This window comes from Caenorhabditis remanei, chromosome IV, assembly GCF_010183535.1.
Source record: "Caenorhabditis remanei strain PX506 chromosome IV, whole genome shotgun sequence".
NCBI lineage: Eukaryota > Metazoa > Nematoda > Chromadorea > Rhabditida > Rhabditidae > Caenorhabditis > Caenorhabditis remanei.
Window position 1 is genome coordinate 13,182,063 of NC_071331.1, and position 21,716 is coordinate 13,203,778.

The window sequence follows — 21,716 nt, forward strand, 5'->3', positions numbered from 1 at the left end:
AACTGCGACGTTTCGCAACTACGACGTTTCGCAACCACGACGTTTCGCAACCACTGGGATTTACATATTTGGGTCAGCAAAAAATGTTGAGTGTACCAACGAGCATATTTGAAAATGAGAACATATTTGAAAATAATTAAACAGAAGAAAAAGTTATCTGACCCATTTTTAGACAAAACTAGGTTAAACTAATGCTAGTTGAGTGGTTGCGAAACGTCGCAGTTGCGAAACGTCGTAGTTGCGAATCGTCGCAGTTGCGAAATGTCGCAGTTGCGAAATGAACAGTTGCGAAGTGTCGCAGTTGCGAAACCTACGTTAGTTGCGGAATGTCGCAGTTGCGGAATGTCGCAGTTGTGGATTGTCGCGGAGCCAATAAAAGAGGAAGATCTCAAATTTGCAGAAGGGGAAATGGATCGGATAGACAAATTTGAAGTGATGATATTTGCAAAGCACCAAAATTGAGGGAATAATGTGTTTGAGATTAAGAGAAGTTGGAGATAAAAAACTGTATCTCGAAGATGATTTAGCTGGGGTGTATTTGACGAAATCATGATGCTACTCAAAAAAAGTTTTGAACTTTTTATAATTACAGAACACTGTCGTTGTTTTAATCAGGAATCCGAAAAACACACTCGATTTCTCATAAACATTCCGTACATAAAAAAACCAAGAAAACTGAATTTCTTCGGAAAAAGAAGGCCCTGTTTGAAGATTCGCGTCCGGAAGCTTCACTAATTAATAGAACGGAAGGAAAGAAAAGAAGAAAGAATGTAAGTCTGAAAAGAGAAAAGAAAAGAAAATGAGTAGGAGGAGACAATAAATTCGGTTGGATAGTAAGTAGGAAGTTGCAGAAAATTAAGAGGGGAGAGTAGCTAAAAATAGAATTTGACCAAAATATACATTTAATTAATTTGTTGTGTTTGTGATTTCTCTAAAGTATCTCTCTATCTCTCTATACTTTCATTTCAAACTGAACAAGTTTCGAACTTCATATTCCCGTTTTCTGCAAGCTCAGTTTACTTCTTGATTATTTTGTACCCAAATACGTCTTCACTACCTTCTCAATAATATGTACCATAAAAAAATATTTCTGAAAGTATAAAAGAAAACTCACGAACACACATAGTTTCATTGATCAGCAGGAGAGAGAAGAGTGGGAAGAATCGTTGAATCATTTTGAACATTTTGAACATTTCGAATGGAACACTTTGAGAGAGAAGATCTGAAAAGAACTTTAGTTGGTTATCCGGGAAGAAAGAAGAGCAAAAGGTGGTGGAGAAATTCAACATAAAATATTGGAATGAGTAAGACTTTGTTCCTTTTGAGACGGATTGAACCCGAATGAAGGTTCTTCAAATATCTCTTTTTATTGGAAATATGAACTTTAGTTGTTGTGTCATGCATCTTTCTTTGAGACGAAGGAGCAAGAACTACTTCTTTCTCTCGGTGGATCCACCCACATTCGGTTTCTTCAGAATTACTTTCAAAGATCTTTCCGGGCCAATTAGTTTGAGAAAAAAGGAAATTAACATAGATCCCGTGAGAAAAGAAATGATTTTCGTGGAATTTCTAATTATAAATTTGAATCGAACTGGGTGGTCAAAGTACATCTAATTGGTTCTAGGGATCAATAAGAGACTTCGAATGTTCAAAAGATCGACTGATTGAATATAGGTTCTCATCAACTGATTATCATTTTGTAAGAACCGCAATCAATAGAACTGAAGAAATAAGGAAAATTAGTTCTGAATGTGTTTAGAATGATTCCAAGATTAGACTGGTTCTGAGAACCGATTTTAAAAAGAGGTTATGAAACTGAAATATTCAGAAAAACTGGTATGTGAGAAACAGTTGATAATCCGGAAATTAGATGCTGCAGGTGGAAAACAGAATAAAAATGAAACAACTTATTTCGTCAATAACGGAAAACAAGATCATTCGTTGTCTGTTACTTCAGAATATTTACTTTAATATGAATTGAATTGTGACTAACAAATTGTAAAATCTAAACTCCTGAATATATTTTACCAATATCCGAACAGATTTCTGAAACCTTACTCATTGCGATTTCCGGGTAGGTCAAATAATCGAATTAGAGAGTTGCCGAAGGGGATTTCTAATGAGTTAGGGAGGTCCTCTTAAAGAGAGTATTTTTAAAATTGAAAACAGGAAACTGGGTTTTTGTTTTTTGCAGAATGGATGTCTATGACGGAGGGAAGTAGTTTTTTTTTTGAAAATTTAATTTATTGAAGAAAGTGAGAAAGTTCTTTGTTCAGTTACAGAGAGATTCAATTATTTCTATCCGATACTTCCTGAATTTTCAGACTTTTAGAGAAAAACGTTGGCAAGGGATTTCGGTGGAGCGCAGTTGTAAAAACTGTGCAGAGCTAATACTTCAACTCTTTTTTTCCGAAAAAGAAGGTAGAGTAAAGTCTAGACTTCTCCTAATAATTCGTTTCCATGAATGGACAAAAAAGTACGGAAATGTAATTATTTAGTTGAAAAGAGGCTATTTATTTTTAAACTTTTTGAATGGAGTTGCGACTTTTGGACGCTAGAAAAAAGAAGAAAAAGTGAATAGTTCTTCTTGAAATTCACTTCATTGAAAAGATGTTGAATGAATGTAGATTTCGTCAGCAGATTTAGTCAGCTATGCAATTTATTTCGAAATTCGATAGAGCGCAATTAGAAAAAACCACACTGTAATAATGTACCGATAACTTCAACAAGTTCGAAACGTAAACAAATTCAAGTTAGTCAGATTCTTCCTCATCCAGAAGTCATACGGTAACTCTAAGATTTTCTAATTTCTGAACTCAAAACTCATCAAAGATTATATAATCTTCTCAACTCCCACTCCAAAGATTCGAAAAGTTTTATGAAAAAATGGAGAAAATTGCCTCTGGGCGCCAGAAGATGCTTCTGGTGAATAATGAATATGTAAATAAGGATGAAGAAGAAACATATTTTGGACTCAACAGAAGAAGGAGGATGCACGTGGATCAGAATATCTGGAAAATATCAAATTCCTCTTTTTCAGGTTCTCAGATTCAAGAAGAGCAAATCCTTTTGTGAGAGGCAGGAAGAAAAAAGAAGACGGAAATGTTTGTTTGTCTTCTAAAGATTGTAAATGAAGAAGAAGAAGAAGAACTTCGGAAAGAAGTAAGGGACATCAATGAGCAGAGATCTGCTTCTTCTTTTTGTATTAGTCATTATGAGAACTAATTACAGAAAAAAGAATTGAAAAGATTTTGAGGAAAAAGAGCAGGGAGAAGATAATGAGTTTAAGTTGATGAAATAAGTACAAATGACCATTGAAAATAGATTGAACTCTGGTTACATACAATTTCCTCTATTTCTGAAGATCTTCGGTTTGAAACACTCGCAAAGCACATCGGATCAGAATACTGCTACTCAAAGACTACCAGAAGAGCGAATGAAACATATCTTGCGATCTACTGATTTTAACCAATTTTTCGAAAATTGGCTTTGACTTTTCTAACAACCTGAGATCTTTCTGCAGAAATGTATCTAAATTTTTCCATATGCCGGCTGAAAATTCGCTGAAACTTTCCACCGATCTAACATAGACAAAACTGGCAAAAACTCATTGACTACACCTCTCAATGACTACATTGTCTCATTGACTACACATTCTCAATGACTACAAAGTCTCATTGACTTCTTTCATCTCAATGACTACACTTTTCTCATTGACTACACCACTCATTGACTACAAAATTCGAGGGATTCTCTCATTGACTACATCTACAGTACTCGGCAAGAGAACGCAGTACTCGCAGTTTTTAAGTTAAGATTGGTCAGCTTTGAGCATGTGCCACACACTCACTGGCTGTCTCACATAATTTTTCGCCAGTACAATATCCAAAACTAGAAAAAAAATTGGGGATTCCAAATCAGTGTGCTGAAAGAGGAACAAAGTTTATCCAATCTGTGTGATTCTTAAGGGGGACCAGTTTTCACCATTCTCTTAGGCTTAGGTTTCTTAGAATTTCGGAAACAAACTTGACAAAAACGGTTATTAATCGTTTTTCGTTTTTGTCGATTCTTTTCCGAATTTTAAGAAACCTAAGCCTAAGAGAATGGTGAAAACTCGTTCCTAATTTGGTCAGTCCGCTACTTTTTCCGGTCCTGTTTGGAAGATAAGGCTTCTGAGATATGTTATGAATTCAGATGGTCTAGTAGACTGTATCTCAAAGAGATGTAGTCAATGAGAGAATCCCTCAAATTTTGTAGTCAATGAGTGGTGTAGTCAATGAGAAAAGTGTAGTCATTGAGAAAAATGAAGCCAATGAGACTTTGTAGTCATTGAGAATGTGTAGTCAATGAGACAATGTAGTCATTGAGAGGTGTAGTCAATGAGTTTTTGCCGACAAAACTGCTCAATAACTAATTGCTGGATTTGAGAATCATTGTCTGGTAGAAAATACAGTTCTAACTAGTTGTTATGGAAAAACAGTAGTTAAGAACTCATTTACTAAAAGAATTAATATTTCTAAGCTGAACTTTCCATCGGTACGTGACAAAATTCAGATATGCAGCTAAATTATCCTCTTCAAATTCAATAATGACGAATGATGTTTGCATTTCTAATTACGTTCTTAAGAGGATGTATCACATCATTTTTTCTTCTTCTACTCTATCAAAAAATAAAAACTTCTGAGATCTTTTGAACTGACTTCAGAATAAGGTCACGGGGGAGGAGAAGCAGGAAGGAAAAAGTACGTCAAGAATAACAAAATAAGAATGGAATTGTGGTGGTTCGTACCACGAAAAAACCTTCTTCTTCTTCTCTAAAAAAGTTGAGAAAGTCAAATGTGGAACAAAACACAAAGAATCCTTTGACTTCATTTCATATGCACACCACCTATTTTTCTTCTCGTTCTCCCTTTTCAGAAACTGAAATCTTGAAAAAGAGAAAAGGAAGAATACGGGAAAAAAGGAGAAGTGAAAATGAGAGTAAAGGTAACAAAACGAAATCCTTTTCTATTTTCCGCCCACCTCGAAATAGGAAAAGATAAAAGAAGCGATGGCTTCCAACTTTTTTGGAATTTTTAAGAAATCGGGAAGACGAGGACAAGACTAGTTCATGCACCACTGCACGTATTGTTTTTTCCCTTTTTCTAGACTCATTTTGAGATTTGAAACTGAAAAGATAGATACATACAAGGAGAGAGGATTTGAACTGAAATTGAGCCAATTGACATTGAATTTATTAGATGAAAATGAATAAAAAAAGAATACATATGGAAAAGAAAGAGATGTTTGATCTGTGAGAGAACAATTGGCATTGAGACGTTTCGAAACCAGGACATATCGAAACAAAACATAACCAAGCATTTGCCAGCGAACGGCATCTGAAGGACCAAGGATAAATAGTGGTCAGTTACTCAAAGCCAACTTGATATGTTTGCAAGATTATTCATTTATTTCATTAAATAATCAGAAATACAATAAAATACAGTTTCTAAGAGTGTTCAAATCAACCTTCGATGGAACCCCTTTATCGAATTTCTCTTAACTGATATTCAATAAAATATTTTCTTCAGAGAGAAAATAACAAAAAATCAAAAAAATTTTTTAGAATTTTGAAAACTTTCTTTGGATACTATTAAACAAATTGAAAACCCGTCCAATAGAAATGTGGACAAATCTCTGGAGCATGTTTTGAGCTATCATTCGTTTTATAATATTGAGAAATGAACAAGTGCCGTAGATATTCCCGAAATCAAAATTTTAAATTGCCATTCCGACCTGAAATAATATCTGAAACCAGGATTTTTGCATTGAATGGGTGGATAATGGTCTCTGAATAATTCTAAAACAGAAATTTCATCATTTCTGACTTACACCTTTCAGCTAAAAATCAAAGAAATAATTCTTCAGACCTGCAATTCTCTCAACATTTTTGTTTTATGAGAGTAGATCAAAAGTTTTTTTTCGGAGTCTGGGAGACCGCGCAATCTTCTTCACACTGTTTACACGCAGCCCTCGTTCGAAAAATACAGTCATTCGTCTTCTATTTCGTGTCGCAATGGACAAACCGTTCAAACTATTCAGCCTCCCAAAACTGGCTCTTGATGATGTTTTAAAATTTTTGAATCCAATTGAGTTGTGAGTTAAAAGTCTGTTTTTCTTGTCAAAATACCAAACATTTGAGATTTGAGCTATCTCAATGCTCCAAAAAGGCTACGGACTATGTAAAACAAGCCAACACCAAAAACTTCCGCATTCAAGTAAATTTATCACCCTATTATGTTGATGTGAACGGCTACGTGTTCTATGTGGGGAGTAATGCTCATGAATTGCGAACATTTCGACAAGAAGACCGCATTTTTTCGGGAAAAAAAGCAAAGACTTCCAAAACTGTTCCACAACAATGGTTCGAAAATCGTGGTTTCATGACAAAGGATATAAATGCTTGGATGGAGCTGTACAATTGTAGAAAGGATAGTCTAATCAGCGTTTTTGATGATCAATCAGTTGGAATTCGACGTGTGGTGTCCCACTTAAAAGAGTTGTTCAAACGCAATATATATAGTTTGACAATACCAAGTGACCCCAATTCAAAAAGGACTTTGATATGATTATTGATGGTCAGTCTGAAATCGAGGAACTGGTCATATCTCGTAGGTCAATGACTGTTGAGAATCTGACTGCATTGTTTGACAAACTGAAAGTAACGGAGAGCTTAGAACTATGCGAAGACTTTTCTGCAGTTCGAAACTTTCCGTTCACCGTTAAATCGATACGTATTTTTGTGTCTTCTTGGATTACTTCAAACCATTTGAATTTGATGAAGGACTGTGTTGTTATCCAACTGAAAGGGTCCACTCTGACTGACCAGGATGTGACATCATTTTTGGATGAATGGAAATCTGGGGACTACCCGAACCTTCAGTATCTATATATTGGAAGTGACAATCTGAGTCAGGATTTTAAGGTGTTTGGACTACCAACACTTCACAATTTTAGCGGATCTCCCTTTGAGAAACAGTAAGTTTTGACAGGATGAGACAGATCATTAAAAAAATTTTCAGAATTCTTGGTCAAACCAGAGTGATTCGTTGTGCTGCTGATGTTGAACAAAATGGTCGCGTCGTGGCTAAAATTAAATTCACCACCAGTTCCAAAGTGATTGAACTTCTTGTACTATGATTATGTTTGAAGAGCTGAAGTTTCCAATTCTTTATTAATGCTATATCAAGTTTTCAGCAAATAAATATTTTTGTCTGAAAAAGTAAATGTACTCATCATTTGTTTCCGTCTTTGATATGAACATCCGGCACTTTTAATTTTACTTTTTTTCAAGATTAAAAAATTTAAACAGTTGCCGGTGGCAAGGTACCCTCGTAACCCTGTAGTTCTCCGAGTCATCACAATAAATACGCAACGACACTCCGCTAGATCCTCACGCGCCTACCGTAACCTCAGCGCGTCGATTCACGTGGACACGTGTATTCCATGTGGCAACAAGTAGTTTTATGAAATCGGTTGGCTTCGCTCGGGACAGATCGGTACAGGACTGTGCAATGAGATATCTCGTGGATCCATCCCCCGGTTGTTGGCTCCCCGTGGATCCATCCTCCGGTTGTGGGCTCCTCGTGGATTCATTCTCAGGTTGTGCGCTCGAGGGTGGATCCATCCTCCAGTTTTTGGCTCTTCGTGGATCGATCCTCAGGTTGTGGGATCCTCGTGGACTCCTCCTCAATTTAGATTGATCCAGATGGAAAATTTCTCTGAGGCTCGGACTGGAATTGAACGCGACAGGAAGATTGTTTGTGAGTTGTTAGTTGATTACGATATCCAACGAGGAGCCGTATTGCTGACCAGCCACCAGATCAGCAACACCAGAACCTGAAGAGGAGGAGCCCTCGATAACCCCAGAACTTGAAAAGGAGTCCACGAGGAGCCCACAATCGGACGAGGGGTCCACCGGGAGCCCGCAATCGGACGATGACGACAGAGGTCCACGAGGAGCCAAAAACTGGAGGATGGATCCACGAGGAGCACACAATCGGAGGAGGGGCTTGTCACTGAAAACCTAATAAATTTATGATTCTTTCTTGCTCATTTAAAACCGAGCTCATTCTTGAAATGGAACAGACGATTTAAAAAAAAGCAGACGGATAAATCAGACGGAAACTTCGCCACCCGTTTCGTCTCGCGAGATTCTCGGCCCAGCAAGAAATTATGCGTAAATGAGAAATGATTAAGACGGGTATGCTGTATCTGAACTGAACTTTAGCAGAACTATGTTGGAGATAACGAGCCAGAACGAAACGAGAATATTCTGGATTCAGTTGGAATCGTCTCGCAAAGTGCTGAAGCTAGAACGAAACGAGAATATTCTGGATTCAGTTGGAATCGTCTCGCAAAGTGCTGAAGCTGATTCTCGCAAGACGGCACTCTAGCACCCACCTTCTCCTCCTGCGAACTTCCCTTTCCTGTCTTCTAACCTCTGCAAATTCTTGCTATCCCCACATTTTTGTCTCCACTTTGAACATACTCGAAACCCTTGCTCTTCTTCTTTCTCAAATACTCAAATAGTTACGTCCATTGTTCTATTTACTTGTTCTCACTTACATACGTTTTTGTGTGTCGAGTTCTCTTTATTCCACTAATAAGTTTGTAGTTTAGCTACTTTTGAAAGTTACAAAAAAAAACCAAGAGATCAAAACTCAGTTCTAGTCGACTTTATTACTGTAATGGAACTTAGCGAGTGAGATTAAACGAGTAAACGATTTTATTCTTTCTCCTTTTTGGGCTTCCGACGAGCCGTCTTCTGCTTCTCTACTTTCTTATCGACCTTCTTTTCAGCTCCTTTTTCTTCTGGTTTTTCATTTGGAGATGCTCCGTTTCTTGATGAATTATCGGATGCTGAATTCCTCTTCGCAGTTGCTGTATTTGAAGTTCTGGCTGTTGCTGATTTCGGAGTTGACACTCTCGATTCATCAGAACTACTCATGACTTGGACTCGGAACTTCGGATCAAACGGAGGGCGTTTCTGGAAAGAATACAATAAAAAGCTCATCCGAAATCTACATTTTTGAGAACTAACCTCAACATGAACCCTAACTTCATCAGCAACCATCTTCGGAAGTGCCGGAAGAATCTTCTTCTCCACTTCATCTGCCATCGCTGCCAATTCAATTCGATCTCTCGTTTTCATTGAAAACATTCTGTCGAACATCGGCTCAAAAAGTTTCGGCAAGTAATCAACATTCTCCGTAATCTTCAAATGTTGTGCAGCATTTTCCTTGCTTTTCTCTCTTTTCACTGAAGCTGGTACTGCGGCCTTCTTCCTTTTACAAGTTTTGGTCGCTGCTGTCGCTGCTGCTGCTGCTTTCGGAGGCAATTTCCGGACTGTGTAAACCGGTTCAGCTCCATTATGATAGATCTCCCAAATGCATACTCCGAAAGCCCATGTATCACTTTTGGTGGAGAATGTCCATGTTTTACAGACTTCTGGAGCAAGCCATTTTGCTGGAATCTTTTGAGTCGCCCCAAGCTGAAATAATCCAAATTCTGGAGTAACTTTACTACTGAAGATTTTTACTAACCGTGAACTTCAAACCATGTTTTGCCAATCCGAAATCAATGATTTTAACAATACGACAATCGTTAGAAACCATCACATTCCTGGCAGCAATATCACGATGAATGTAGTTATGAGTATGCATGTACAGTAATCCATAGAGGATACCAACAACTACTGGAAATCGCATCGTATTGGACACTTTGTTCTTTTGTAGAGCACTCAATAGTGATGATCCTTCCATGAATTCAATTGCTAGAAGAATCGGAAGTTTCTCAATGACGACTCCTTCGATCCGGATGATATTTGGATGATTGAGACGTCTCATGGCTCTGGCTTCAGCATACATATCGGAGAACTGAAAGTAGTTTTCAGTTTTCTGAATCCCCTCCTCTCAACTCACCACATGAGCTCCTTCTTCTGTCGAACACTTGACTGCAACACTGATTGTCTCCTTCCCTTCTCTCACTAACTTTGCTTTTATCACCTTGCCATATGCTCCTTTCCCCAATAAAACCTCTGGATTCAAGTACTCTATGCTATTCGACAGTAGTTGCCATGGTTTCCTTGTCACTCCTTTCACAAGTATACCTCCATTCGGAAGTGCTTGTTTTGAGTTTATCAGTGATTCGCATAGGCTCTGGACTGTTTCAAACTTTTCAGAACCCCCTTGTACGTTAAAAACATTGTTATCTGATGTGAGTATTGCGTAAGTTTTTAGACGAGTTGTGCAGTTTTCCTGAAAATTTCAGCTATGAAAACAGCTGCTAATCAACGAAAGAACCTTAAATGAATAGTCTTCTGGAATAACTTTTGATTTTGTAGATGCCTGATCCGGTGTAACGGCAACAGTGAGAAGACAATGTATAGATGTAGACGAGCTTGTTGGATCCAATTCTCGAACAAAGTTTCTGATTAGAAAATCACCTAAATCTGGTAACAGTTCCCGACATTCTCTTCTGGAAAGTTTATATTTCCAGCTGAACCCTTTTCATCTGTAACTTACGTGTCAACGGTGCCATGAAAATATAAAAGATCCGAGAGAGGTGCAGCCATATTTTGCTTGGATTATAAGTTATTTTGCTTCTTCAAGATCTTTTATAGAGCCTTGATTTCTTTTTTTCTCTCGTTTTGAAACCAGGCGGCTGTGTCAGTTCACGTTAAAAAGTTCACGTCAGTTCACGTTAACAATGGGATTTTATTCAACTTATTTCAATGAGAAAACATGGAAATGCTACAGAAAGAATAATAAAAAGGTGAACAGCATGAAATTCAAAAAATGGAACTGGAAATTAAAGGGGGACTGCGCTATTCGAATTGAAAATATTTTTTTACATGAATCGACGCAGAATTTAGGCTGGACAAAAAATTCTCTTGAAGGTAGGTCAGGAAATTTGATTCAAAAAAGTTATGAGCTGTCAAAGTTGTCAAATCGTGCCTTTATGGTACACTTTTTCGTTGAATTTTTCATTGAATTTTCCCATGGTGCACGTGAAAGTATAATAAATTTCTAATGAAAACGTCATTCTTTTTTATAAAAATTATTTTATTGACGAACTGAAAAATCTAAATATGTTTACTCGATATTTGACCTGAATGTCACCTTCTGAAAAACGCTTACCAGTTTGATTTACTGTAAGACTCCAGAGATTATGCACTAGAGAGCATAAAATCTCGATGCTCTCAATTTTTTCGGTTTGCTTTTTTCCCTAACTTTTTTATTCGATTGAAGTTTGTATACAAAAGAATTTCGAGACTTCCAGTTTAGAGATGTCGCTGGAGAAAGAAAAGTGATTTCAAGTCTCCTTTCTTTTGTAAAACAAAAAATTGATTATGAAATCTAGAAAATCGTCATCTAAAAACTTGTGGAGAGACCAGGTATTGAATTTGACAAAATAATTGTTTTTGAATCGGAGTGTCCAGGAGGTAATAAGACATTTTGAAAAAAAAAGTGCTATACTGCCTAGGGATATGGATGAGGAAGAGATTGTGACTAGAACAGAAACTGAAATGAAAATGTACAGGCAACCAGGAACATCTCTGGAGTCTTACAGTAAATCAAACTGGTAAGCGTTTTTCAGAAGGTGACATTCAGGTCAAATATCGAGTAAACATATTTAGATTTTTCAGTTCCGCCAATAAAATAATTTTTATAAAAAAGAATGACGTTTTCATTAGAAATTTATTATACTTTCACGTGCATCATGGGAAAATTCAATGAAAGATTCAACGAAAAAGTGTACCATAAAGGCACGATTTTACAACTTTGAGAGCTCATAACTTTTTTGAATCAAATTTCCTGACCTACCTTCAAGAGAATTTTTTTGTCCAGCCTAAATTCTGCGTCGATTCATGTAAAAAAATATTTTCAATTCGAATAGCGCAGTCCCCCTTTAACAAGGTTGTAGGATTCAATGGGAAGACACATATTCCATTTAAATACTACGAGTAGGTCTATTGATTTAATAACGGTTTTCAAACTTCGCTGAAACTAAAACTGATAGAAAGAAGAGCTGTAAAAACCGTTCCGTGCCAGTGAAGCCAGAAGAGAGGGAACGGAATGGATAACATAAAACGGAAAACGGAAAATAGTTTGGCTACCTCATAAATCTAAAAGTTACACTTCAACTTTGTAATTTTGATAATTAGATACATTTCAGAAAATCCTTTTCTTGAACTAATCAAATACGAGAACCAATGAAAAATCGCATATATTATATTTCGATGGAGTTTTTTTTCATACAAAAACACTTCATTCCCGTTGTGAAACTAATTGAACCCATGGATATCAAATATAAATAATTGGAATGTGTCAAATTTTTCCGACGAAGAAAATCCTGCAAAGTCTAAATCTCTCTGATTACACTATACGCTCAATTCTTTTTTCTTTTTGCGTAATGAAGTGAACAATCAATGTTTTCTCTCTAGTGGCTTCTTCTGCTGGCTCTTTAGAGCAAAAATCAGAGTGCAAACAAAAGAAATCAGTGAGATATTGGATGGGATGAGGAGGGTGATTAGACAAGTCGAGACAGTACTCTTTATCCAATAGAGGAGGCAGATTTTCCGAGGGGAAAAGACACTTGTCCTAATCACTTTTTGCTTTGTCTGGCGTCTTTTTTCACAACTTTCTCGGTTTTTTAGGCACTTCTCGAAATCTTCTCTTCTTATTCAAGGATCATTATCTGATAGTATAGTTTCCAATTACTCATGACGTATATTATTTGTCTTCTACTTTTTATTTACTGACCTAGTCATCCCCCCCCCCCCACATTTCAACTAATAGTAATCCAGCGTGTGCAATTCAATTGTCTGTCTGTCGCGTCGTCGGCGCGTTATCAGGTGACCCAATCTAAAACTTTTATGGCTCAGGCTAGACAGGCAACATACTTTTTCAAAACATTTTTTGTGTAGTAACATTGCATGTTTTTCTATATCCAACTGTTTCTAAAAAGCTTACCGTTTCACAAAGTTTATAAATCTTCTGCCATAATTTATATTTTATTCGCTCTTGGATAACCGACATCTCTTTCAAATTCACAGTTTATTCCAGGCACACATATCATTTTCTAGTTAGCTGTGTATTTATGATTTATGGAATATTGCTGGCTCATTCTCAAGCTTTGTCTGCTACTGACACCCGGTAGGAATGGACTTTCAGATAAAACGGAGGGTGAGTCCTTTTTTTACTGTTTCATCTTTTTCATAAATTCAGAAAGAACAGTATGTTGTGCTTAATTTATGTGATGACAATATAATACGAAAATTCAAAAGTTTCAGGAGACCTCTACACGGAACTTCTCGAAGACTATGAACCACTGGAACGTCCAATTGAGAATAGTTCCGAGGCAGTCATGGTTCGAATGGGATTAGTTCTTCAACAGATTGTAGATGTAGATGAAAAGAACCAAGTGGTGGATGTGAATGCGTGGTTGAAATTCTCGTGGATCGATTATTCATTGAAATGGGAACCAGAAAAATACGGCGGAGTGACTGATTTGAGATTTCGGAAAGGGCAATTGTGGACACCTGATGTATTGATGTATAACAGTGCGGATCCACAATTTGACAGTCGATACGCTTCAAATCTGTTGGTTTATCCGAATGGATTGGTCAATTGGATACCTCCTGGTGAGTGATTTCTGATACCTGATTGGAGACAGTATTCGGTTTCTATAGACTGAGGTTGTGATAAGCCGTGAAAACAGATACTGGTGAGGAATATAGTATCTACTGTTTCACAAAGTTTAAAATAGTCGACCAGCCATTATGCAACAATTGCTCGGTTACTCTACCCCATATATGTACATATTTCCCTTTTACTACTGAAAAAGATGGTAATAGTTAGGTATTTCTCAATGTATAAGACATTTGGAAAATACTGTTTCTAAAACTTTTTAAAGTAGAACAAAGTATCGACTCATATTCCTTGTTCGGTAATGTGTCCAAACTATTATTCTCCACATTTTTCAGGTCTCTATCGTCTCTCATGTAAAATTCAAGTTGTCTGGTTTCCATTCGACGTTCAAGAATGTTTTCTTAAATTCGGTTCATGGACTTTCGACGGAACAAAACTGAATCTGGAGATTGATGAAAACGGTTTCGATATTTCAAATTATATGCAAAATGGAGAATGGACTTTGGAAGGTTAGTAATGATAGAGATTCATGGGGAGCGTATTCTATCGTTATGGTTTCAGGTACCACTGTGAAGAGAAACATCCAATATTATCAGTGTTGTCCTGAACCGTATTATGATCTAGTTTTCACTTTTGTCATTCGACGGAGGGCTTTGTATTATGGTGAGATTTATATAACTTGTACTGTTTTTTTCTGTCTGAATTAATGGTTCAGTTGACGTCCTATCAATATTATTCCAGCATTCAATCTGATTCTGCCTTGCATTCTCATCACAATGTTGACACTCGTCGGATTCACTTTTCCACCAGATGCAGGAGAGAAAATGTCACTTCGTAAGCGCTTATTTGACAAAGACTCTAGAAAAATTTTTCATTCCAGAAATCACAATAATGCTCTCCATTTGTATTTTTCAAAACTATGTTGCTGAAATGTCCCCGCCCACTTCAGAAGCTGTTCCTTTTCTCAGTGCATTCTTTGCTGTTTGTCTCTTCACATGCGCTTGCTGTGTGACTGCAACCACGTTGGCTCTAAACTTCCACCACAGAACTGGAAAATCTCATCAAATGAATCGAACGGTATGTATCTGAATGAAGCATAGTTTTGTAAACTAAGCGTTGTTTGTTGAAACTGTTTCGAAACATTCGAAATCTTTCAGTTTCGACTTCTAATGCTCGAATGGATTCCATGGTTGCTCATGATGCGACGTCCTGGATTTGTAGCAAGAGGAGGAAGAATAGTGAAAGAAGATGATTCAGATGACGAGTTTGAGGAGAGGCAAACTAGACTAGATCAACAGAGAATTGCAACATTGATTAGTCAAATTACAGTGGAATCGAACAAGCCGACACCAACGTGAGTTGAAATAATATTGAGGTTATAGGTGGAAGAATAAAAACAAATGAGAACTGAACAGTGAGATATATGGAATCCCTGAAACTGTTAAATTTTCAAAAAAGTGTAACAATAACCAGTAACTTTTTTATTTGTAGATTCCCCCGCCGCGTGACTATCGTGGATGAAGTTAATGATGAAACAGACGGTCCACTACCTCTTGATACAGTAATTTGTGAAGAAGACGACGTGGCATCTCTAGAAGATGAACCCGCCTGGCGAACATCTCAACCACCTCCAACACCTGCTCATTTATGGTGGAATGCATCGAATCGAATGGGAAATCGAGTTCCCGTCGAGCAGATTGCACAACTTTTAGTTTTACAACAAGTTCATGGACATTTATCGGTGAGTCCTTACTCATAAACAAGTACTAGATTAGTTATATAATAGGGAGAATCAGAATAATTCAGAATATAATACTCACTTTTGAGTAGTCCATTTATAACACACTAATGAGAGACAGATAGACTCATTAGGGGTATTTTAAGGCCTCATGACTGACAACATATTTTATTTTAATGGCGCTATTTATAATGATATATGTACCAGGGCTATGAGAATTTTAAGGAGAAACTAATGATTTATTAGAAAACTTGAATTGCAATCGAGTTTCTGCACTTTTCAAAGTCATATCCCTTTTCAGCAACAGTTGATTTTTCAGGAGATCAACAAACACATTCGAGAAAAAGAAAAAGCCAAAAAAATCGAGGACGACTGGAAATTTTCAGCCATGGTAAGTAAGCAACTCAATTCATCTTATCATCAGAGTTACAAGTTTTTAGGTCGTCGATCGTATCTGTATGGTTATTTTCACAGCTTTTCTATTTGGTTCCACAGTTGCTCTATTCGCTTCAGTTCCAAACATCACCAGATCTTTCTAATTTTTTCTAATTGTTTTTCAATATTCTCACCGCATTTGTCTTTTTACTTCGGGTACACAAAACTTCGCATATTGACTTTCTTTTTTAATGGAGACCAATCAGTTTGGAAATTTATAGTTTTATTTCAATGGAGCTTTGTATAAATAAATATGAAATTTCAGAATTACAATTTCAGTAACAGAACTAAACTCAGTGAAACAGAAGCTCTGATCATCGTTTAAAAGAGTTGATTGTGAATATTTTCAGTCGTCCTTGTAGACTTCCTCCATTCACTTATTTCCTCTCTTCATCAACTTTGCCAGAATTCTCTCGTCGTTTGATATCAGTATAGTCTCAACGCGAAGTGCAATCCACAGTTGTTTGACAAGAATATAGGAGATCGAATGAGTTGCAATCATTCCTTTAAATACCAAATCATCCAAGACGACAACAAAACTTGGTGGACACTCATAATATCTTCCACCAGTGGATACAATGGTCGCGACCTGAATGAACACGAAAACGGCTCCCAAGAGGATTGAACGGGGAATTCCTATTGATTCACTGGGATGGACACCCAGTTGATATTCACTTGGCTGTTGGGCTTTCAGAAGAAAAATGACTACCGAGTAGATGGAGAGAAAATGGGCAAAGAAGAAGACAATCTGAAAGGAAAACATGAATTTTGCGAGATCGAGTTGCTAGGCAGCAGGAAAGGTCTCTTCGAATATTAAAAAGAGTTGTAATGTTCTGAGAGATCTTTCATGAGCTAACGACACTAGAATTGCTCAAGAATGGAATACTGCTAGAAAGATAAAAGAGAGAAACAAGAGTTTCATAAACGTACTCTCATATTCTCATAAACGAGAAACAGTGGAATGGAGGTGTAGTACCCGATGAATGCAATCGTAGCTCCAGTTTTGAGAGCCATCAGAGAATCTCTCGTTTGTTTTCTTCCTTCTGTATTCCATTGCTGGGAGAGAATACAGGAGACAACGAGATATCCAATCGGAAAAAGGAATTCCCAGCCACCAGCAGCCAGAACTTCTTCATGATGTTTCCAAAACTCGAGGTCTCTTCGAACAGAAGGACGAGTGATGTTCTCCGCACAAGGCATTGAAGAAAGGAATGAGCTTTTTCTTCTTCTTTTCGTTTTGCTCGGATGAAAAAAAAACAAGGAGAGGTAGAGAAGAAGAGTGCGAGCTTTTCTAGGACACGTCTCCTATTGATTCCACTTCTGAAGGCGAGAAGGGAGCGGCGGCGAAATGGAGAGCCTAATGAGGACATAGGGAGAGCTCGTAATGCTTTTCGTTCCTTTCTTGGGGTCTAATCAATTTATGGGACACTTGTGAGATAAAGCTTTTTGGATGGCTCATTTCTGGTTCGGTAGATGCTTCTCTTGAATGAGGGCATCCCTTCTTTTGCTTTCAGCTTCTCGAATTTTCAGATATACGATTTGAAAATTATGTTTATTCAGTTAATTTATTTTGTTTAAAGATTAGTTTAATATATCAAAACATTGCATTTCAAATTTATTAGATCACAATGTCAGACATCGGAAAACAAGCCACATCCAGTGATTTGATCAGTTCCTCTCTTTGTGTCAGTGTTAAATAATCCATATCCAATAATACTTCTTTCCACATACGATCTTGATATATAAGACGTCCGATTTCAAAATTATTTCTCCGAATAACGAAATACGGGGCACGGAAACATAACCAAGCAGTACTTATCATGAGGAATGCAAAAGCGTGGAAAACAATCAGACACCCCCCAGCAATCTTATTTGCAACTGCATTCTTATCGGGGTCCACAAAAACATAGATTTCGGGACGGAAAAAGAGTGTGAATAGTTCAGCTACACCAAGTATTATGGAAAGAAAGATGTAACGATTTCTTCCGAGCTCAGCGCTGTCATTGAATCCGATTCTATAATAAGCAGAGCTTTGAATTGTAATGCCCGAAAACATGAAAAAGAGATGACACGAAACGATTGTCACGGTTGCGAGAACCTTCTGAAAGTTTTGAAATACAGTATAAGAAATAGCATATTTAAATACAACTCACTTTGACTTCCAGTTCCTTGTAGTATAGTGTCAAATAAGCAGAGATATAGAACACGACCAGAAAAAAAGCTCCACTTGTTTTGAAGAATACAAAGGCAGTTCTATTCAGATGGAATGATCCCAAACCTTTCCATGATATCAGTGAGAGAACAGTAATGTATGGGATTCCATAGATGATGTTCCATTTGAACTGTTCACCAAAATAACCCGCAATACTTTCATCTTTGAAAACTTCAACTCCACCTTCTTCGTAGTTTTCCATTTGGAAAAAAAGTAAAGAATGGGAGGTTGGGATGTTGAAAAGTTAATGATTCCACCGGGAAAGAGGGCGTTGCTAGTAGTAACCAATACCCGGGGGACTGACTTTAAATGAGTTCTCTTCCGGTGGCACTATTAACATTTTCGGGAAAAGAGAGAAAGAGAAAAAACGAAAATGGATCAGTCAAATGGAGGAGCTATGGCAACGGAAATGAGCCCAAATCACGTTGAAATGGAAGAGATTCCGGATGTCATTCACTCGTGTGAAACTCAACGCTTGCCTCTAAACTAAACTGTTCAACGTACACAATGGAAACATATGTAATAACACAGTTGACTTAGAATATGACCAAATATTATAACAAATTTAACATCGAACGAAAATGTTTTCAGATTTCAGGATTTTTGTTGGGCTCATTCATAAGAACTTGAGGTTTTGATATTTTTAGCACTACAAAGTTCATCTCCCACTCGTTTCGACATTAATGAACATCTTTTCGATAACTTAAGCGCTCACAAATATAAAACACTATATTTCAATTATTTGAGTTCTGTAAATCAATTTCATGAAAACCAAAGATGTGAACTGGGATGTAAGACACTCTTCGTCTCTCATTTGGATTCTCAGCTGTAATTTTTTGCGAAAAAGCCACAGACTTAGATTGTTTCAGCGATACGTGAAAAGAAAACTCGGATATTGAAGAAATTTATTCATTTCAAATGCACTGGTTTTAGTTTTTTTTCTGTCGTGGCATTATTTCAGAGATCCTTTCGTAGTAACCCGGTTCATTTTTCTACCAGTTTTTCATTCAACTCATTTCGGAGAGAGTAGAGTTCTGATGGCATGAACCTGAAAAAACAACTTTTCTTTGTTAATAACATGAAATTTTTACCTGGAATCCAGCTATGAAAAGTACTAGAAAAACTCTCATAATATGCCAAAAATTAATCATTTCAAATGCCGTTTCAATGTGTTGTCTGTCCTGAAAAGAAAAACAAGTACAACTAATTTTAGTGGGTTCAAAAACGTACAATTTTTTCTACAAACGCTCGTTTCGCTTGTTCTGTCTTCATAATTTTCAGCTGAACGTCAATATTCAGAGTAATTTGTTCGAAATTCTTCAATGTCATTCGTGTATTATCGAAATCAGAGTTATGTTTGATTCGTTTTAGGTTAGAAGCCACGTCAATGTTGTTGGCATTCTTTTCGTGGATGACAATTATCAAGGAAACCTGAAAAAAAGCCTTTCAAGTATCTGAACAATAACTATTCTTTTCTTACCTGTACGGGTTGTCTGATTTGTCGACTAGAAATACACAACTGAAAGTCACCAATCTCGTGAAAACTTCCATCTACTTCTGGATATTTGAAATAATGCCTTCCACGATTTGGAGTTTTGAAAGCAGATGATCCAGATGGGTTTATCAATTCAACAGATAAAGGGTATTCTGATTTGAGTGCCTTAATTAATAAAGGGAAGAAACTTCGAAGTAATAATCGGAGGAATGAAAACTCACTGAAACAGCAATATCCATTTGTGAATGAGGTTGGTGAACTTCAAAAAATACACATTCTTGCTGAAATACGGAACTCAATATTTAAAAAACAAAAACTGTATTTTTCAACTGAGATCTAAATTTTTAGACGCTCACCTCTGTCTCCAATAAAAACCTCATATCAACATAAGAATCCGAGAAAATACAGAAAACATTTGATGATGCCAAGGCTAATAATAATACAAAGTATCTAGACATTCTATCGATTTGTTTCTTCATGAATTAGGATTGTTTCTTTGAGCAGAAGACTGTTGCCAAATAGGATAAGAAGGATGTAAAGAAGAGAGTGAAAATGGCAGTTTGGAGGGTGATTCAACGAGCAAAAGATGAGGACAGATGGTAGGTGGAGAGAGAGTGTAGAAGATGGAGATACGCAGACATGGAGAAAATGAATAGGTATTGTTTGTTCTAACAGATGGTTGTTGGAGTAAGGTTGGAGGAAAGAAGGAGAAGAAGTATATACTAGTTGGAGACAATCCGGAAACGAATGGCTTTTAGAGTTTGTTTGAGTTCAATAATCATTGAAGAACAGTTGTTACGGAATGAGTTGTTTGTAAGGAATCATTTGCATAGGTCTTCTATATTTTCTCAAGATAAAATAACTGACAGAGATTTCGAGGGCTCAAGGATTCGTCAAGTGATATCCTCATTCGCTTAAGTTTTGGCCCTACCTTTTTTCGTTTTTCAACCATTTGGGAGAGTTTTTCTTAACATTCTCAACCTTGTCAGTTCAATCTAGAAGGATATATTAGCACGGCACGCTTCTACCAAAATTGAGAAACTCAGAGAAAAATAGATATTTTTCAAGGGCATTTCGGTGGACCGCAGTTGTAAGAACTGTGGCGAGCTAATAAGCAACTTCGAAAATCTCAAAAGTGTGTCTACTTCTGACAAATAGCTTCTCAAACTTACTGAACTTTTATCCCTCCTCTTACTGAACTTTGATTCTCATAAATTTCACTGTTTCTCTGATGTTTTACCTCGACATCCACCCAGAATTGCATATTATGCAAAGTTTCTACAGGAGACCAATTATCAATGGAAGTGAATAGATTTATTGGAATTTAAAGATATCAAACAGAGGTCTGTATTTAGAATATCAAGTCAAAGTGCGCTCTATTGAGAACAATAATTGGAAAAGAGAGACCGAAAATGGAAATTTAAAAACATTAGGTACAAAGTTTTTCATAATATACGAGCCGATTTTGGAAAGAAGATCATTGTCATAAGATCTATGTCATTCCGAATTGTGACATTTGATTCTCCCATGATTGTGCAACTTTCTTCTTGATTGTCAGATGACAACAATCTTTTTTCAGTTTCCATGAAATGTCTTCGACTTCTGCGGGGAATCGTTGAATCTGAAACTTCAATATTTCAGAACTCCGAAGCGACAGGAGTTTATTACCTCATAGAATCTTCGATCGATGATTGATTTCTCTGGAGGCGTCTTCTTTTTGTCGACTTTTACTATTTCAACTACACATTTCATACTACTGAAAATTGAAAGATATAGGTGAAGACAACTCAAATGAGTAACTCACAATGGATCACTTTTTATATTGACTTGAGTATTGGCTGCTCGATAGAAACTTTTGGGTCGAATTCCTGGGACAACTAATTGGATATCGAGGTGAAGAGGATGGTCATCGTAACGCGCTGAAAAACGAGAAAATTACAAAATCCAGTTGAAATTTCTAAACGAATGATATTTAAAAATGCTTACCACCAAGAGGTCCCGGTGCACTGTACGGATCCTGATCTTTCCACGAAGCAGATGACGACGTCATTTCAGCTCATCGATCTGAAAGTTTTTAGAGTGAAAATTATAGAAATTATTGAAGCGAAAATTCTAAAAAGTATTCCACCTGGCAGTTACCAT

General features: G+C 36.9%; 6 protein-coding genes across 6 annotated transcripts; 2 read left to right on the top strand and 4 right to left on the bottom strand.

Moving 5' to 3' along the window:
- Positions 1-6,604: 6,604 nt before the first annotated feature.
- Positions 6,605-7,179, top strand: GCK72_013701 (uncharacterized protein; the record flags this gene model as incomplete). Its single annotated transcript, XM_053729948.1, has 2 exons — positions 6,605-7,017; positions 7,062-7,179. The coding sequence occupies 2 exons, from the start codon at positions 6,605-6,607 to the stop codon at positions 7,177-7,179; spliced, it is 531 nt and encodes a 176-aa protein (XP_053584720.1).
- A 5,971-nt stretch (positions 7,180-13,150) lies between these two features.
- GCK72_013702 (uncharacterized protein) lies at positions 13,151-15,971 on the top strand (the record flags this gene model as incomplete). Its single annotated transcript, XM_053729949.1, has 10 exons — positions 13,151-13,229; positions 13,337-13,687; positions 14,030-14,203; positions 14,256-14,357; positions 14,436-14,528; positions 14,575-14,771; positions 14,852-15,048; positions 15,186-15,435; positions 15,752-15,823; positions 15,873-15,971. The coding sequence occupies 10 exons, from the start codon at positions 13,151-13,153 to the stop codon at positions 15,969-15,971; spliced, it is 1,614 nt and encodes a 537-aa protein (XP_053584721.1).
- A 269-nt stretch (positions 15,972-16,240) lies between these two features.
- On the bottom strand, positions 16,241-17,067 carry GCK72_013703 (uncharacterized protein; the record flags this gene model as incomplete). Its single annotated transcript, XM_053729950.1, has 2 exons — positions 16,241-16,615; positions 16,798-17,067. 2 exons carry the CDS (start codon positions 17,065-17,067, stop codon positions 16,241-16,243), a joined length of 645 nt encoding a protein of 214 aa, XP_053584722.1.
- A 418-nt stretch (positions 17,068-17,485) lies between these two features.
- GCK72_013704 (uncharacterized protein) lies at positions 17,486-18,281 on the bottom strand (the record flags this gene model as incomplete). Its single annotated transcript, XM_003100901.2, has 2 exons — positions 17,486-17,968; positions 18,021-18,281. 2 exons carry the CDS (start codon positions 18,279-18,281, stop codon positions 17,486-17,488), a joined length of 744 nt encoding a protein of 247 aa, XP_003100949.2.
- Positions 18,282-19,091: 810 nt separating this feature from the next.
- On the bottom strand, positions 19,092-19,813 carry GCK72_013705 (uncharacterized protein; the record flags this gene model as incomplete). The annotated part of the gene is made up of 5 exons (XM_003087354.2): positions 19,092-19,127; positions 19,171-19,260; positions 19,310-19,510; positions 19,560-19,739; positions 19,796-19,813. 5 exons carry the CDS (start codon positions 19,811-19,813, stop codon positions 19,092-19,094), a joined length of 525 nt encoding a protein of 174 aa, XP_003087402.2.
- Positions 19,814-21,066: 1,253 nt separating this feature from the next.
- Positions 21,067-21,624, bottom strand: GCK72_013706 (uncharacterized protein; the record flags this gene model as incomplete). Its single annotated transcript, XM_003100939.2, has 4 exons — positions 21,067-21,195; positions 21,243-21,330; positions 21,379-21,493; positions 21,561-21,624. The coding sequence occupies 4 exons, from the start codon at positions 21,622-21,624 to the stop codon at positions 21,067-21,069; spliced, it is 396 nt and encodes a 131-aa protein (XP_003100987.2).
- Between the last annotated feature and the right edge of the window lie 92 nt (positions 21,625-21,716).